The sequence below is a fragment of the Orbicella faveolata genome, unplaced genomic scaffold (assembly GCF_042242905.1).
Source record: "Orbicella faveolata isolate gen_17 unplaced genomic scaffold, um_ofav_v1 contig_3, whole genome shotgun sequence".
Classification (NCBI taxonomy): domain Eukaryota; kingdom Metazoa; phylum Cnidaria; class Anthozoa; order Scleractinia; family Merulinidae; genus Orbicella; species Orbicella faveolata.
The window spans coordinates 5,797,608-5,816,807 of record NW_028301558.1 but is presented as its reverse complement, the minus strand read 5'-3'; the positions used below and the strand labels follow the sequence as shown (position 1 = coordinate 5,816,807).

The window sequence follows — 19,200 nt, the reverse complement described above, 5'->3', positions numbered from 1 at the left end:
GAACAGTTTTACAAATAGTTCCAGTGCAAGCATTCCACTTTCCTCAGTGGTTCACTCCGCGTTCCATTCCAGATATTCCATCAAGCTTTTCCGAGAAATGTAAAGCCATTAACATGACAAGACATATCTTTCTAGGAATCCTAAGAGACGAAGTGGGTTTCGAAAACGTCTGCGACGCTGTTTTCTAAGAAAGCAAAAAAGTTTGTAACACTTCTTTAGTTCAAAACTTTGCATTGTCTTCAGTGTTAAAAGATCTAGCGTGCTAAATCTTTTCCTGGCCGGGTGCGTACACAGGTAAGAAAAGTTAATGATACTGTACTTCACTTCTTTCATTTTGCTTGGAATTCTTTGGTGAATTATCACTGTCTAGCTGCGAAGATCTCGTTTCGCAAAATGGGGAGTTTTGAATTTAGAAACTCTGTACTTCCAATGTCAGTTCCATTCCCTCCCAACCACTTTTATGCAGAAAGAAATCTGTCCGATATGATATTTGATATCTTCGGGTTTATTCGTAATTTCGTGACGTTTCGTTTTACAAAATACAGTACGAGATACTTAACTGAACCTCTGGACTGATAAATCGGATTAAAAGTAGTCAAAGTAGTGTCCCAGAGTACTGAAGTCTAAAAGCTGTCGACGTTTCTAAATAGTATTGCTTCAAGGAGGTACATTGAAGGTACGTTCCACCACTTTTAATTTCACAGCGACACGTTTGATATGCTCCATTGCCACGGATTAATTCAGTATGTACTGATTGGGAAATAAGTGCTGGTGATATTCATCCCAGGGATTTTGTCGAATGTTATCACACAAATTCCAATTTTTTAGGAAAAAGTATTGCAATCTACCCAGTACATAAAGCTGAAATTACTCAGATTATTCTAATTTTTGTAACAGATTCAGCAGATTGAACCATCAAAGACCGGTCAAAATTTTCGAACAGTCCTTAAAATTTCTCATCAACTTCGATTTTATATAGCATGGAAATATCGGTAGAAAAGTGCTTGTTCATTGCGATATGCTTTTCTTGTGCTGTTGTTTTAACTTGTTTCTAACAGTCTGCACAATGGCGGTAACTTCCAGCAAGAAATATAACAGAAGCCTGCGACGCGCAATATTATACGAAGGATAAATACGGAACTTGGAATGATTATTTCCTTATCTTGAAAACGGCCACTATCACCCTCTGAATCGTCGTGAACCGACAAAAGGAAACAGGCGCCATGTTCTTGAATGCAGACGCAGCAAAATGGTTCCCAAGTCACTGCCGGAAATTCCCGAGACGTTGGACGCAGTGTCTTACGTCCATTGTGCAGCAAAAGATCATTGTAATGTCCATTGTCTGATATAAAACCCAGGGGGGTTCTCATTCGATGTGTTCAGCAAAATCAGCGCGATCAAGGATGCTTTCAAAGCACCACCATATGATGCAAAGCTTCAAAGAGCACCGGCGCAGATTTTAAGAATTCTTTAGACGCTTCAGGTTCGTAGAAATTATTGCGGGCAATATCTGTATCAAATTTGGCATCCGAAAATCTTTTAGAAAGATTGTAATGATAATGTTCCGAACCTACACTGCATAACATGACGTATCTCTGATCTCTTGAATAGCACATTTCATCACATGTACACTATAAAGAGTATTTAGTATGGATCACTGACATCCCTGTGGAAGTAGCTGGGCCGAGTTGTTCGAAAGCTGGTTAACGCTAACTCAGGATTAAAAGTTACCCGAAGTGTTAATTTTTCTTGTATAAAATTGTTCTTCACTACTTATGTTTTGAGTGGTTTGAGATTATTCAAACCCAAAACTGAAGGAAAAACAATACTGTAAACAGAAAACCTCACCGAAAACATACAAACTGAAATCAAAATTGTCGTTAAGCCTGGGTTAGCTTAACTAGGCCTTGAACAACCCAGACATGACAGACAGACAGTTCAGTAAATCTCAAATGTGTTTCTCTTACATAAATTTTATTTGCCACCAAATAAAAGCGTTTATGGCTTCTACCCACGCCCCTGGCGTTACTGTAAACACAGTGTTAATTTTCAACCAGGAGTTTAAGATAATGAGGGAAGGCTGGGAGTACTGAAGGGTCGAACTAAATGGGGGCGGGGTCACCAAGTACAAACTTGATTGAGCAATAATCACAAGACCATCACAAGACAATCTTATGACTTCGATGACAATAGCGAATTCATTGGTAATAGTCACGAGTTTCACTGGAAAATAACTTGGCCTCGCTTTCAGCGATCGGTATAAGACGTGGCATGTTTGTCGAGTTCGTCCTCTTTGTCTCCAGACCTGACACACTCAGCGAGTTCCACCCTCCTCCTCCCTTCCTCCACCTCATTTATATTATGTATTTGTGATATGGGCACTTCTCCATTTTTCTCGTGCCCTCACCTTTGCAAGAGCTTAACAAATAATAATTCGTTATATTGTATTTCATATTAGTTTTAATCAATAAATCGGCCATTCTGCGTGGCCAAAATTTATCCCAACAACGACTTGTCTGGTTTCGATTTCTTTAAGCACTCTAGCAAGCAAAGCTCGACTGTTGACCCAGAAAATTTGACGTAGGTACAGCTTCATAGTTATAATTTCGGAAACAAGGGAAGAAGACATAAATGCATTTTCTGAAATATGCGAGTTTTAATTTGTGAAGCCCTTAGAAATTTATAGAAATATCTGTTCTTATCAAGGCAGTGAAAACATTCCAATCTATCAATGACTCAAGGAACATTTTCCACTCAATTTTGTTACCATTTTAAAATTAACACTGCAACTTATAAGAAAAAAAAACGATAGCTTAACTTAAATGCAATTTTCTTTTTATAAGGGTTTGATCCCAATATTAACTTAGCTATTGAATATCTCCTTTCAGCACCATGCCTTCGAAGAAGGCAAAATGGCGGAAGAAATACGACGAACAGAACAGACCTCAGGACGATGCTAAAGGTAAATGCTTGTAGAATAAGAAAGTAAAACCATTTCACTCTTCGGAGTATAATTTTAAACTAGCGATGATTATGAAATGAATATTAACAATATATGTCTTGGATTATGGCTAATTAAGAGTTTACTCAAAGCTGGAAAAAATATCAGTTGGTTGAGGTGCCGGTTGCAATAAATATGACTTGGTTCTGCTGCAAAATCGGCAAATTTGCATGGTTAGAGAGCGTTTGAGCATGGGTTAAATTTGTCAATGCCAAGAAGCAGTTTCTTACCTTTTATCTAGTAAAAATTGTTTACTAAACTAAAACTAAAATAGTTTTACCAGAGCTAAAAAGGAAGTTATCATACTAGGCCTTAACGACACTGAAAAGGGAAAACATAAATTTATACTTCAAAAGGTAGCCAGGGAACAGTTTCCAACACTTTTCAGCAGTTATCCTTCGACGGATCAATACTTCCACACTTTATTAAGCGATCGGTTGCAATATTGGTGTAACAAAAATACCCAGTCATGGTTAAACAAGTTGTGGCCATCCTCATGACATAACCAACAATACCACCTGATAAAAATCCAAAAACATTTCGGTGAAAACCTTTTTTTTTTGGTCGAATTGTGATTACCATATGAAGATACCAGGTTTTGCAAATTTTCAAACACTTCTGTAAGACGGATTCAGAGCTATTTGAAATTTTCGAAAATTTAAGGTGACTTAGCTTAGCATGAGAGATGGACTTAGTTGTTTGGCATTTTAGAGTCCGAAGAAACAGCAGGACAAAATGAAGAAGGGCAAGGCAAGACATCACAAGGAACAGAAGGAGCTGAAACGAAAGGAGGTGCATGTGGAACAACTGCTGATGAAATACCAGGTACATTGGTGAAACTGTCGACAAACATTTAGCATACAATAATAAGAATAAATTGATTAAGTACATTCTACTGCAACCTTAACCTCAGTCAGTTTTATGCGGGCGTGTTTGAAACACGAAATGGTGAAATTACGAAATAGCACTACGGGAAAGAATCAATGTGGGATACGGAAGCGTCTGTAAAGGTTAACCCTTACAATCATCGAGAGCTAACCACTGTCGAGTCGATGATATTTTAACTAACCTGAGCGCTGTTTATAGGCTAACCGGAGCGTTATTTAGTCTAATCGCAGTGCCATTTCGTGTTTTAAACACGCCCGTTTAATGCCTAGTAAGGTTGTAAATTCAACGAAATGTTTCTGGCACTACTGAAGAAAACTACCTGTTTTGAAGGCGGTGGAAGTAAGTTCGCCCACTGTCATTTATTGACTTTACTTATTTTGGATAGAAAATTGAGCGAAGTGGCTTGGCAGTTACGTTGTTACGCGTAAAACGGAAGTTGACGATGTTTAAAAAAGTTGACGATTATTTCAGTTTTCCTTGATGACTATGTGTTTTCTTGATTCAAGACGACAGTACTAAGGAGGAGAGGCGAGACCACAGAGGCCGGCTAAGAGGAAAGCAGCGCGAATTAGGAAGAAAAGGCCGATATCAGAAACGAGGTCCTGGAAGAGAAGAGACTAGTCCAGGTAAACGTAAAATGCAGATTGAATCAAGTTATGTTGGCTTATGAGCGCGCGAGAGGGTGTTTCAGTGGGTATGCATGTGAAAGGAGTCAATTTCGTAGCAGAGGATGAACAATACAAACGAAAGTGATCGTCTTAACCACACTTCTAAGGAGCATAATGTTTCCTACTTAACTCAATCGTTCCTCCTTCAGGTTCCTCCAGGTTTTGCAAATACTGTATCGAGATAGCAGTCAATGAGGGCGGTGAAAAACAAAAACAAGATGTAATTCTCTTCATTATCAGTATAATGACAGGCTAACGATCGGTATGCTTTTGGAAAGATGCCACACTAAACTTAGGGGAGCAGGGATGGTGTAATGGTGAGAGCGTTCCCCTTCCCTCAATTTGGCCTGGGTTCGATCCTGGCTTGATGCTGTGTGGATTCAGCTTGTTGCTGGCTCTCACCTTTCTCCGAGGGTTTATCTCCGGATATTAGGTTTCTCCTCTCCAGAAAAAGCCAATATTTCCAAATTCCAATTCCTCTCTAAATTTTGTAATATTTTTTGCTGAAAGGTTGCTTTGTCAAGATGTTGATTTCTAACTTGATTTTACGTTTCACTGATATTCGTGTCGATTCTTGGTGACGTAACGATACTTTGTGAAATTTGTATTAATTGTGTAAAATTGTAATAATTGGGTAAAATTGAACACTTCTTGACCCAATCAATATTTACAGAGCCTGAAGCTACAAAGGAACCAAAGGAGGGAGGCACACGAAGGACAACAGCAGCCGGAAGACAAATCCCAGCGTCACAAGGTGCAGAAGGCAGAGCTCAAGGTCGGTGACTTGTTCTGATTTTAGGACAGAAACTCTTGACATGTCTCTATGTTCAATAAGTAAGTTGGATATTAGATGTTACCCTCCACGGACACAGAGAATTGCTTTAGTTTAGTCATCATACCACGTCAAATTGATGTATTACTCCAGCCAGCATCCCCTTGGTTACACTGAAAAATTTTGCCTTTATATAATAAAGGATACAAGAATTGAACTATCAGCTACAGGGAAAGAGAAAAGTTGGATGACCAAGGAACAACTGGAAGCGGTCCATGCTGCAGGAGTTGGAAAGAGTGGGCTACTTTTGAGAGAGAGCCAAAGCGTTGGCAAAGAACCGTGTGCGTTGGAGGGTACTGGTAGACGCCCTATGCTTGCCCGAGGATGATAAAGGATAATGATGATTACAGACAAGTCCCAATCTCCCAAACAGACATCAGTTAAATTGCTATTGTTTAAGAAAAATTGTTGGTACAGAAATAGCGTGTTGAATCCCGTGCACTGATTAAATTATTCTATTTATAACAATTTGTCTTTTATTGTAGGTGCTAACTTTGACGAACAGAACAACCACGCTCATGGAGGACGCGGAAGAGGAGCATCATGGGAACACCAAAAAGGTCGAGGGCCGTCGTCACGGGGAAAAGGAAAACCTTCAGGTGAAAATAAAAACGAAAAATAGCCGCAAGTAATCATTATTAGTTTGAATTCAGTTGGGGGGGGGGGGGGGGGAGAGAAATCTTTGTTGGAGCGCTCCGCTCAAAGTGTTGCTATCGCTTTTCTTTAATAGAATTGTCATCAGTTCCGCTTCTCCGTATGGAAAGTGGGGCCAGAAATGTTTCTTCTCCAGGACACTCTGTCAAGTGCCGCCAGCCCTGCCTCTACCGAAGAACAGTAACCCATCGCCATTCGCTCTTTCTTCACTCTCCTACGCCATATTTCTCTGGGTCTTCCTCTCTTGCGTTTTCCCTCCGAGGCCCACGTCAGTGCACCTCATGGGAAGGAACTGTTATCCATTCGTAGCACGTGTCCAGTGCATGTCCACTTCCTTCTTTTTACTTGTTCGCTGATAGTTTCCATGTTAGCTCTCTTGCGCACCTCTTCATTTGATACTCGTATAGGCCAATAGATTTTTAAAAGCCTACCCAGGCATTTGTGCTGGAAAGTATTTAGTTTGGCCTCACCCCCCCCCCCCCCCCTTTGTCATTCTCGACGATTCACATCTGTACAGCAACATAGCTAGTACGTTAGACTTGGATATTCTTATCTTAGTACTCTTACTCAGTTGGCTGCTTTTCCAGATATTCATCAGTTTACAAAACGCTGCTCTTGCTTTTCCCAGTCTGCATCTGCTCCACCAGAGGTAGTAACTTTGGCTCCCAAATAGACAAAACTGTCTACGCCTTCAAATTCTTCTCCATTTACCATAGCTTTCTTATCGTTTACAGCAATGAATGCCATTACTTTCGTTTTGGCAATGTTGATCTTTCGACCCAGTTTCTTGGCTGGCATTAAATAAGCGATCGGTCTTCAACTGGAACTGCCATTTTGCATTTGATAACAGTGCAAGATCATCAACGAAATCGAGATCTTCGACTTTCTCAGTAAACCTCCACCTAATTCCAGTATTTCTTTCCTCAAGCGCCTTCCTCATCAGCCAATCAGTGACAAACAGATAAGACACCATGACATAACGCCCCCCTCCCGGACGCCTGAATGAATGTCAAGACAATCAGTCTTTCCTTCCCCATCGACTACTGCACACTGGCTTCCTCTGTACATTGCCTGTACCATCCTAAACATTTTGGGTGGAATACCATATAACCTTATGATTCTCCACAGGGAGACCCTGTGGACACTGTGGAAAGCATTTTCATAGTCTATGAAGCAAAAAAAAAGGGTTGTTTTCTATCGTTTTTCTTTAATCGATTAGTCGGGAGTAAACCGAAGTTCTTGTAATTGGGTATATTATGTTGCTTAGCAATTTCTCTGGTGAAAACCGAAGGATCAGTACCAAAATCAATGCATTCTTGGAGACTAGGTTCTCACTGAAACACGTACCTACAGAAGAACTGAAATTTATATATTTACTTACCAATGCATACTGTCTCATAATACAGATAGAAACCAAGCACAACGTCCAGGAAGGCCTTGTCCAATGAATGCTGATTCCCATTCACCACCACAGGACAAAACACAGCCCCCTCCTGTTCGTAGATTTTTTCCTGCAAAATGTGTCCTAGACCTGAAAACGTTAAAAGAGATGAATCCTCGTGATGTAGTCTGCAGGTTAAATGAAAGTATGGCTCGCTTTAAGTTCTTTCTACGATCACCGCAGGAGGAGCATAACAGCGATGAGTTCATCTTCGACCTCACGTGTACACTAGCAATTGCCTGTAGAGCACCACCGGACAAGAACACAAACGAGATTCTAGCCGCGCTCAAAGGCTCGGAATTCTTGACCTCAAAGATTCCTCGTCTGCTTGATCATCTGCAAGTGTCAACGGTGTTGAATGAACAAGAATCCCAGAGAAAACTCATTCAAAGCTTGATCAAAGTGTTCACGAGGTATTTGAGACACTTGCCCAGTTCATATGCCGACCTGCCTTACACTCAGTTGAAACAAGCCTTGCACCAGTCAAGCATTCATGAAAAGGATCATTTACAGAAAGAGTTAGAGGCTTTTAAACAAACCAGAGATGATCTCATTATAGCGGAAAGGCAGAAGCATGGAAAACGTTACGCCAACAAAGCAGGGCAAAAACCGCCAAACGATTTCAGAGACATACCAATTTGTCCCACAAACAAAGAAATCGCATCTCATGAACGGCCCTTCCTACGTAAGAACATTTTAAAGGGAAGATATGAAGATGCCGAGCACTACCTTGATGTACAGTTTCGGTTGCTTAGAGAGGATTTTCTTGAGCCACTCAGGGAAGGCATCCACGAAATTGTCCAAAATGTACCAAGAAAACAGCGCAATCAGTTAATGAAACAGTACCAAGGAGCACGTATTGTCGACAAACAATTCACGCCGTTCGGAATCATTTATCAAGTACAATTTGATGTTTCCAGGTTCGATACCAAAAGATGGGCAAATTCCAAACGACTTCTGTTTGGTTCATTCCTTTGTCTTTCAAACAACAACTTTGAGACAATGCTTTTTGCAACAGTTTCCAAACGAGATCCAGAGGAACTGGCAAAAGGTAGAATTGAAATTCGATTCATCGAGGACCAAGATGTGTTTGGGGTGGAAAACCGTACATGTGAGTATCAAATGGTTGAGTCGCCTGCCTACTATGAAGCCTATCGTCATGTTCTCAAAGGCCTGAAGGAATCGGATGAAACCACCATGCCATTCAAGAAATATCTGGTTGAATGTAGTGAAGATGTCGATCCACCCGAGTATCTGAGGCGCGAGGATTCTGAAGAACCAGTTTGCTATGATCTTAGGTTGGCATTGGATGTTCCAGATGAAACGAACGCAAGTAGGGTACCAGTCCTGCAGCTCGGAGCCTGGCCCTCTGTTGAGATCCTTCCACTTAACAGCTCCCAGTTTGAAGCGTTAAAAACAGCAGTTACAACTGAGTTTTCGGTCATTCAGGGACCCCCAGGAACGGGGAAGACGTATGTTGGAGCCAAAATCGTTCGATGCTTACTAGAGAATCGAGCATCCTGGGACCCTGATAAAGTCTCGCCAATGCTTATGGTCTGTTACACAAACCACGCCCTTGATCAGTTCTTAGAAAAAGTATTAGAATTTCTTCCCAAAGAGCAGATCATACGTGTTGGAGGAAGATGCAGAAGTCCACAACTAGAAAAGTGTAATCTGAAATTATTTACTGACGAGCACAGGATGCATGAAAGACGAAGAGAAATCAGAGATATGATACGAAGCAAAGTCTGGAAAATGAGAGACTGGAAGAAATTACTTTCGAAAGCAGACAAAGAGCTTTTGGAATTCGACGATTTGGAAAATCTACTGGATTCTGAACATGCAGAGCAGCTCTACAGTGCCATATTTCCTCCTAACGCAGAAAACGAGTGTCGAACGCCAGACAACGCTTTCAAACTCTGGCTTTGTGGCAACAAGCAAATGGACTCCTTCAACCGACCCACGGTAGAACAAACAGAGGAGCAGGGGAGGACAAGGCAAGGTGGATCTGTCCTTCTAGACAATGATGTAGGTAAAGACGATAAAATATTCTATGACGCTACTCTGCTAGCAGCACCACGTGACAACGATGAAGGCAAAGGCAGCAATCCACCAGCACCTACATCTCAGGTAGATCTCAAAGAAAACTCTCTTTACTACAACGGACCAAATGGCTTCCTAGCTCAACAAAGCAGCAAGCTGGCAGCATCAGCTGGGTCTCAAGCCAGTTCTCTCGTAGAACATGCCCACGTTTCTCAAACGTTAAAGGATGTAGAAGAAATCCAAGACAGCAAATGGATTAAAGATCCTCCAGGCTGGACAAACAACTGCGATGGAGGTGTTAATAAGATAACAGACGCTTTCGAGGAGACCATCGAAGTAGAAAAGGAAGCTGATTTGATACAGGATCAAAGATTCATACATGGAGATGAAGATTTCCTGTCATTTATGTCGAGACAATCAGATGACTTGGGTTGTCAGAAACAAGACCAAGAAGACAAGGAAGACCAAGAAGAGGGATGGGAAACTGTATCCTACAGGAAGAAGGGAAAAAAATTTGCATGGCAGCAAACAACAGATAAGAATTCCAAAGACGGAATGGGAAGCGCTCACGTTCCAAGAGAGAAAAGTACAGCCCAAAAAGAATCCTCAAAGGGAAACAAAAACAAGAAAATAAAAATAACAGCAGATATCAAATCATTAAAGCGAGATCTGGAAAAAAAAGTTGCGATGCCTACCGATGAAGCGATGAGGGTTGACAACATTTGGCTTTTATCCTCCTCGGATCGACGTCGGTTGTATCTTTTTTGGATAGAGAGCTATCGTGAACGCTACAGGGCAGAGATTCAAAGAGGTGAACAGGAATATGACCAACTTTGTCAAGAACAAGAGGCAGTTAGATTTGAAGAAGAAGAAGAGGTTATACGTCGCGCAACTGTTGTTGGCATGACGACCAACGGTGCAGCACGATATCACTCAACCCTTCAGAGTGTAGCTCCCAGAGTTGTTGTAATCGAAGAAGCAGCTGAGGTAATGGAAGCTCATATCATCACTTCTCTTTCACACGACACAAAGCATACCATTCTTATCGGGGACCACAAGCAACTCCGTCCAAAGGCAACAGTGTACGAGTTAGCCCAAAAATACAACCTGGCAATTTCGCTGTTCGAAAGAATGGTGATGAACAGTATGGATTGCAAACGTTTGTCCATACAGCACCGTATGCGTCCTGAAATTGCTGCACTTACTAAACGAATCTACGATCACGAAATTGTTGACCACGAAACGGTGTGCAAATTCAAGGACATATCTGGCCTAAACCTCAATCTGTTCTTCATAGATCATTGTGAGCCCGAGGTCCACATAGACGGGATGCAAAGTTACTCTAACCCTCACGAAGCCGACTTCTTAGTGGCCCTTTGCAAATACCTTTTACTTCAAGGATACAAAAGAAGCCAAATTACAGTTCTCACCATGTATACCGGTCAGTTGTTACTTCTTCAAGAGAAGATGCCAAGGAAAACCTTCTGGGGAGTCAGAGTCTGTGCAGTAGACAACTTTCAAGGTGAAGAAAATGACATCATTCTTCTGTCATTGGTCAGAAGCAATTCTTACCAGCGAATTGGTTTCTTAAACGAGTCAAACAGAATCTGTGTTGCATTGTCCCGAGCTCGCCAAGGATTTTACTGCATTGGAAACTTCAAGCTACTGAAAAGCCAGAGCAAACTGTGGCAGGAGATATGTAACGATTTAGAAACAAAGAACGCCATCGGAGAGACTCTACAACTCGTATGCAAAGGACACAACAAAGTCACCAGTGTGGGAACGTCACGTGAGTTTGATATCACATTTGGAGGATGCAAGATGCCCTGTGGAGAACGTCTTGTTTGTGGCCATGCGTGTGAGAAACCATGCCACGCTTCAGCCCACTTCCAAGACCCCTGCTCTAAATTGTGCCTGATGAAATGCTGCTCCAACGACCACCAATGCCAACATAGGTGCCATTATCCAACCAACTGTCCTGAGTGTCGTCAAGATATGTTAAAGACGGTCCCTCAGTGCGGCCACGAACAACCCGTCCCGTGCAGTGTTGACCCAGAAATGTTCCCCTGTACACTCAAATGCGAAAAACTCCTCAAATGTGGACACAACTGCCAGGAAGCATGTGGGGAATCGTGTACGAAAAAATGTAACGTTCCCTGTAGGAAAACTCTCCCGTGTGGACATGAAAAAACCATGCCTTGTTTTAATGATCCCGTGGATTATAAAGGGTGTAACAGCAAGTGTACCAAACTTCTCGAGTGTGGCCATCCCTGTTCAAGAACATGCAAACAACGTTGTGAATGCAACACAAAAGTTGAAGTTGAACTACCGTGTGGTCATCGAAAACAAGTTTTATGTCGAAAGAAAGACACGCCACCACCGTGCGCGGAGAGATGCAGGAGAACACTGAACTGTGGACACGATTGTCCGGGCTTGTGTCATGAAGAATGTGCGGCGAAAAAATGCAAAAGCATTGTCTTTAAATTTCTTCCATGTGGCCATCAGCAAAGTGTTACTTGCCACCTTGACCCCAACAAGGCTTTTTGTTACGCTCCATGCCAACGACAGCTGGATTGCGGACACAGATGCACATCTGTGTGTGGCCGTGTGTGCGACGAGGTTCGATGTGAAGAAGTATGTCTAAAGAAGTGTGAGCGAGGTCATGCCTGTCAACGACGGTGCCATTTTGGTGCGTCATGTAATGATTGCATGATTGTGGTTAATATGACAATTCCCACATGCGGACACAGCATTGAGATGCCCTGTTACGTTGATCCATCTTCATTGAGGTGTAAAAAGCCATGTGAAAGAGTAAGGATCTGTGGACATCATTGTCAAAACATTTGCAGTACGAAATGTGAAGCTCAAGAGTGCAAGGCGCCCGTAAAAACAACGTTACAATGTGGTCACGAGGCGACTATACCCTGTCATAAGGATCCCGAAAAATATAAATGTGAAGAAATAGTAGAGGTCTGTCTACCATGTGGACACAAGACGTCCTTGGCCTGCCATGTTGTAAAAGCGAATCAACAAAAAGTATTATGCAACGTGAAAGTTGAGAAAGAACTGCCTTGCAAGCACAAACTCACTCTTCCCTGTCACAAAAATCCCAAAGAATGCAAATGTAAGAAGAAAGTCGATGTCCCCTTGTCGTGTGGTCATACGACGGCTCTTATTTGCTGTAATAAGATGGCAGACTTAAAAAATGTTTCTTGTAAGGTTAAGGTGAAAAGAAGACTACCATGTGACCACGAGATAACTATTCCATGCTACAAAAATCAGATGGAGCACGTTTGTGAAGAGGAGGCTGAAATCACCCTTTCCTGTGGACACACGAAGCTCACAACATGCTCGAAAGCGAGACATGGGCAGCATGGTGAAATCTGTAACATAAAGGTAATGAGAAGATTACAGTGTGGACACGAAAGGGAGATGTTGTGTTCAGACAAACCCATGGAGCACGTTTGTGAAGAGGAGGCTGAAATCACCCTTTCCTGTGGGCACAAGAAGCTCACAACATGCTTTAAGGCGATACATGAGCCGCATGGTGAAATCTGTGATACAAAGGTGACGAGAAGATTGAATTGTGGGCACGAAAGGGAAATGTTGTGTTCAGACAAACCAGGTGAAGTGTTTTGTGATGCTCCTTGCGAACAACGTCTTCCATGTGAACATCTTTGCACTAAAAAATGTGGCGACGACTGCGCTAGCTTCAAATGTGCCGTCAGAGTCCAGAAGCTCTTGGCATGTGGCTCACATGAAATCAATTGTCGTTGCTCTGATGATGTGTCCCAGATGATCTGTCCAAATGGTTGCAAGCGAACATTGTCTTGCGGGCATAAATGCCCTGGTAAATGCTCTGAGGATTGTAGTCAGTTCCAATGCCAGAAGATTGTCGTCAAACATCTCAATTGTGCAGGAGGGCATTCTCTAAGAATGCCTTGTAGTGATGATCCCAACACTGTAATATGCCAGGAACACTGCAACAATAAGCTAGATTGTGGTCATCCCTGTCCCGGCTCTTGCAGCCAGCCTTGCAGAAGTCTGAAGTGCATGCGAAGAGTAGAGAAAACATTTCCTTGCGGTCACATTGCACCACTAAAGTGTTTCCAAAGCAAAACAGCGACCTGCAGGGAACGTTGTCGCCGTCATAAGAGCTCATGCAAACATATTTGTAAAGGGGTCTGTGGTGAAGATTGCTCTAAATACCCCTGTGATGTAGAGGTGACAAAAACCCTCTCGTGTGGGCATAAGATTAAAATGCGTTGTAGTCGCCCTGTGGAAGACGTACAATGTCCTGCTGTATGTGGAAAAGACTTGCCATGTGGTCATCAGTGTTCTGGGGCATGTGATGATTGCCAACAAAGCGGTTCACATGAATTGTGCGAACATCCATGTGGTCGATTGCTTGTTTGTTCGCACCGCTGTAGAGGAAGATGTAGTGAGCCTTGCCCTCCTTGTGACAAAAAATGCGACCGACGTTGCCCTCATGGGCAATGTAACAAACGCTGTGCCCAGCTGTGTGAACCATGCAGAAGACCGTGCACCTGGAATTGTCCTCACTACCAGTGCAAAAATCTCTGTGGAGAGGAATGCGATCGCCCTCGCTGTGATGCTCCCTGTCCTAAAAAACTGCCTTGTCGCCACCCCTGTATTGGCTTGTGTGGAGAAAACTGCCCCACTGTGTGTGCTATTTGTCATCGAGAGAAGCTTTCTTCCATGTTATCTGATGGACGTGGAAACAAGACGGAACCCAAACGATGTCTGCAACTTTTCGACTGTGGTCACATCATTAAAGTTGAAGAGATGGATGGGTGGATGTTCCGAGAACTGGCTAGCGATGATCAGCTAAGGAGATGCCCAAAGTGTTCTACATCAATTACGTTTAGCTATCGGTACGGAAATATCATCAAAAGGTCTGTTAAAAGCCTTGAAAAGGTAAAGAAGAGAGTGCAAGAGATAATATACGAAGAAACCACTTCTGCCAGGGATCTCCTGTCAATACGGGAATTGCACAATGATGTAACCAAGCTTAAGTTTCCGCCAATGGTTCTACGTGTTGTACAGTCGTATTTCAACAAAGCGAACTGGCTCGATTGGCCACGTGTTCGTGGGCGCTTTGCTCTTTTCATATTCACACTAAGAAATCACCTCTTGATTCTACAGCTAGCGCAAAGAACACATGAAGTGCTAAAAAAGGCGTTAGTTGGTCTTCAAGCAAGTTCAAAACAGCAGGTAGAGCTGAAAGAACTATGGAACGACACCAGAGATGCAATCGAAAAGATCAAAGTGTACCTGGAGGAACCTCAACTTGATTTGAAAACTCTTAGTCAAGTGTACGAACAGACAAGAAAGATCTTTCTTTTCTCCCAAGTTTTAGAGGCCCAAAGCAAGGCTACGATGCGTCAAATTCCTTTGTCAAGCAATGGTACAGCTGAACTGAGTCTGGCATGTAATCGCTTTAGAGTCTTTCTCAAGGGTAACGACGAGGTTCTAGATCTCGAATGGCTCAGAGAAACGGTCAACTTGTTGAGAACAGAGATGAGACTCCCACTCCGACCGCTTGAGGAAGCAAAAGACTTCGCAAATTTCCCAGGGTACCAAAAAGACGTCTGGAAATCGTGCGACGAAGGCCACGTTTATTTCACGGGATGGATAGTGCGAGGTGGCGAAGACATTCCGTTGGGAAGCGAAGGATGCAGCAGGTGTACGGCAGAGCAATGAAAATGGAAGAAGGACAGTTAACTGAAAGAAAAAATGTCATTACTTGTCATAGAAACTAATTTGCAGTGCTTCTTATAAAGAGGAAAGGCGCAAATTTCGAAAAGAATGGCAATTCATCACGTGGTAGTGGGTAATGAATCAAATTCGTGATTGAGCATGAAGTTGAAAGAATATGACGAATCCACGGAAAGCTTTTGAAAAAGGCTGAATACTACAGACTAGAAGCACCGGAGCGACAGTTCATCTGGGGTTGAGTTTTGAGAGGCATTATAGGACGTCACAGATTTGATGTAGTGTTAGAAGCAACTAATTTCCAGACGAAGAAACGGAAAGACCGTCAGAGAAAGCAGGTTGGTCGGTAAAGATTTGAAGGTGAAATGGAAACGTCAACTAAATCTGAGTGCGTTGGAGTGTCTTGCAGCAGGCCGTAGATGTATCTGTGCATCGGCTTAACAGCATGCCTTGCAATGGGGATGTTAAAATCTCACTTAATAGATGAATAACTCATAGCCATGGTGAAGAACAGACAAACAATAAACGGTGAAGTAAGTGAACCTGATTGAAAATAAGACACAACCGCGAAAGAAGAGAGTCGAAGAATTGACTCCTGATTCAGTACTTCACATTTGACTGATAAGAGATCAAGAAAATGAATTATAACTACATTAAGCATAGACATTTCAAGGAACATTTACCTTGAGTGAAATTTAAGTCTAAAACAAACGTAGGCTAGACAGCAAGTAGTTAATTTTTAAGCCCGTAGTCGCATTATGTGTAACGCTCGTTTTATATTCATCCTAAAAATGGCGCAAAATATACTACAAAAAGATAAATGCGTTAGCAAATGACTCGGCACCAAGCTTTAAGTTGGTTTACTTAGAGCTCACGTTCTTGTAAAATCACTGTTATTTTCAGTGTGTCAATTCAAAAGATCTATAAACCAAACAGTCCGATATGCTTGAATGCGGGCGAGTTTTTGTAAAAGTCCAACCGACTTTTAAGAATTTGCTGGTAGTTGTAATGCAAAGTTTTATAAAGGATTTAATTTACAATACTAACATTATATACAATACTAACATTTTTACAGCAAGTGGGCCCAAGTAGATTAGAAAATGTTGAAAGTTTTCTTTTCAAGAAAGACTTCTTTGAAAATATTAAGTTTTGTTCTAAGACGTAAAAGAAAGCTGTCAAAATCCAACTTGTTATTTCGTACGCTGGTGCTAGAAAAACGATATTTTGCAAGAAGGAGAGCGTAGTTGAGTACTTGCTCATTACGTGATTTTTCGTACCAGCCGTACAAAATTATGCATTCATTGAGAATTAAGTTTTGTTTAAATTTTTGATACCACCAATCGGTGAACCGACCCCAGAGCATGGCAGGGGGCAGCTGTAAAGCATGTAAATTTTGGTTAGCTTTTCAGTGTTACACAGAGGACAAGTTTCATCATTAGCTTTACCTGCACGGGTCAGGCTGAGTTGATTAGGAAGGATATGAATTACTTTGTATTGAAACGTGACTATCTTTGTATCCCTAGTTGTTGTAAAAGGAAGTACATATACGTTTTGAATATTCTCTTTCGTAAACCTGTATTTAAAAATCTTATTTTCGCAAGTTGGAGAGGTAACCATCTCACTTAGACAAGCGGAATAGGTGGTGCGGGTGGTCAGCGGTGTGATAGAACATACGGTCTTTTCAACGGTGTAATTTAATAGGGAGTTTAAGAAACCAGGACGCGACGTCGAGGACAAAATTGCTTAAAAAACGATTTTATATTTTGCCTACGAATACGAATCTCGCGGTTACTAAAGTCATTTACTTTGTTTATCACTGTCAAAGCTGTCACGAACTGAATCTAGGACAGGGCGAAACATTTGAAATAAAGATAAAAAAATTAGCCGTCGTGGTTCACGTTCTCTGGACAACGCAGAATTTTGTCATTTCACGTTGTTGTTTTGTAGAGGACGGCAAAGAAATGTACAAAGAATTATAACGCACGTGCCGCACAGCCATTGCTCTGCTCATTGAAGCTTTTGTTTAGCGAAATTCCCGTTACCGTTGCCGTCGTGTTTTCTAAACTCCCTAACTAGTTGTCTCGGATGGATCTTACTTCTCCTGTGCTGTCCGATTTGGTGAAAGAATCTCATATTTTTCACCTCTGCTTCTTCCAACTTTAGAGATTCCCAGTTATGACATTTTTAAGCGATGAACAATCTTCGCAAGAAAATTCCGGAATACGATAAAAGATAAGATTCCATCGCTGACAGTAGATGCTTTGTTTTGAAATCTCGTCGCCTTGAGCGGACACCTCGTTTTCCCTCATGGACACTCTTTCCTTGAGGTCGTCTTGTTGTTTGGGCGTAGCTAAGTGATTCAACAACATTTGAACATTTTGCTTTCACTCTGTCAATGTTGGTTTCCGCCTCAGATATTCTAACTTCTACCTGCAGGATGTGACTTTCGCGTTCTTTTACAGCATCTTTAACAGCCTTTAATCTGTGTAGGAAGGGTGGTATTCCGATAATAGGGACCCAACGCATATACGACGACGACGGCGGCGAGGACGACGCCTAGTGAAAAATGTGTTTCTATTTTACTTTGGAATTTTGCATTTATTTGGAACTATCCAGTCTGTCTGTTGGTATTAAAACTTGCTCCTGCTGAATATGCTACGAATGCGTTCAATACCAAATAGAAATACGTAAAATTAGCCGTTGTGGTCCACGTTCTCCAGACAACGCAGAATTTGGTCATTTCACGTTGCTGTTTTGCAGAGGACAGCAAGGAAATGTACCAAGAATTATAATGCACGTTTTGCTGATTAGACCTTTTGTTTGGTGACGTTCTCGTTGCCATTGCCGTCGTGTTTTGCGTAAGGTCCTTGATTGAATGTGACGAGGGCGCCATCTTGGCTTGTTTCTGAGTTTTCATTACCGCTTGAACTGCTGATGAGTTGTCTCTTCTTCTGTCCTTTTTTTTGTCAGTTTTTGCTGTCACCTGAGTTTCCCATAGCGCAATCAGTGTACAGCCTTGCCTGAACGATTTTTTTAAGATGAAAAGTTACAGCTTCGCGGAGCTCCCAAACGCTGCCGTGCGTCTAACTAGGGCGGCTCATCCCAGCGGTCCTCATATGTATTCTTGATGACGTAGACGTAGGTCCCGGCCTTTCTAGTCAATGCATTGAAACAACGAAACACTAGATAGGTAAACAAAGTGAGCACAATAAGCCTATTTTCTTTTAGAATTCGAAGAGGCTTAACAGTGTTTTCACTAACTATTACAGGCAACGTTTTCAGCGCTAAACAATGTTTTAGTTGAACCAGCTTCTGAATCGGCAAATTCTCGACTACTCTGGTGTTTTTGTCTTCTTTACGTGTTTCATGACACCTTTTTAACATTTTATTTTATTTAATTAGAACGGTTTGCTGGATAATAATCATACAATAGTCCCTAATTTGTCTATTTGCTTGCCTGAGCGTGCGAATCGAACATTTGTCGAATAGACGGCTGAAATTCAAACTATTAGTTTCACATGGTACAGAATACAAGGATTTTAAATGGCTCTCAATATTTCAGTTCACATTTAGTTGTACAAAGCAGCATCGAGAGGAGTCGTTTCACCAATCAGCACGCGCACGGTTTGCTGAAGCATAATTTTATTTTTGTCTTTTCGACAAGGTAGTTTTACAAAAGCTACCCCTATTTTGTTTTAAAAAATGTTAAGTGGTGTTAAATTCATATTTTCATAAGCAGCATAAGATTGTAAACATGGCAAAAAAAATCTTCTTAAGAATAAATAAAGTCTTTTAAAGAATGATGTTTGTCATGAAAAACAATCCTTGTGTAGTAGATCTATTTCAACCGTTTTCCAGAACCACATTACAGAAAGACCCAACCAGATGTTCTATCCCGAGAAGAGGTAGTGTAGCAAAGAGCCACAGGTGAGTGTTT

General features: G+C 41.7%; 1 protein-coding gene and 1 pseudogene across 1 annotated transcript; one reads left to right on the top strand and one right to left on the bottom strand.

The window, feature by feature from the left end:
• Positions 1-74: 74 nt before the first annotated feature.
• LOC110068169 (uncharacterized) lies at positions 75-16,835 on the top strand. Its single transcript, XM_089297515.1, has 7 exons — positions 75-294; positions 2,889-2,962; positions 3,713-3,826; positions 4,396-4,515; positions 5,231-5,332; positions 5,875-5,988; positions 7,450-16,835. Exons 2-7 carry the CDS (start codon positions 2,893-2,895, stop codon positions 15,249-15,251), a joined length of 8,322 nt encoding a protein of 2,773 aa, XP_089153641.1. The 5' UTR covers positions 75-294; positions 2,889-2,892; the 3' UTR covers positions 15,252-16,835.
• LOC149106177 (uncharacterized) lies at positions 16,333-17,789 on the bottom strand (annotated as a pseudogene).
• Positions 17,790-19,200: the final 1,411 nt, after the last annotated feature.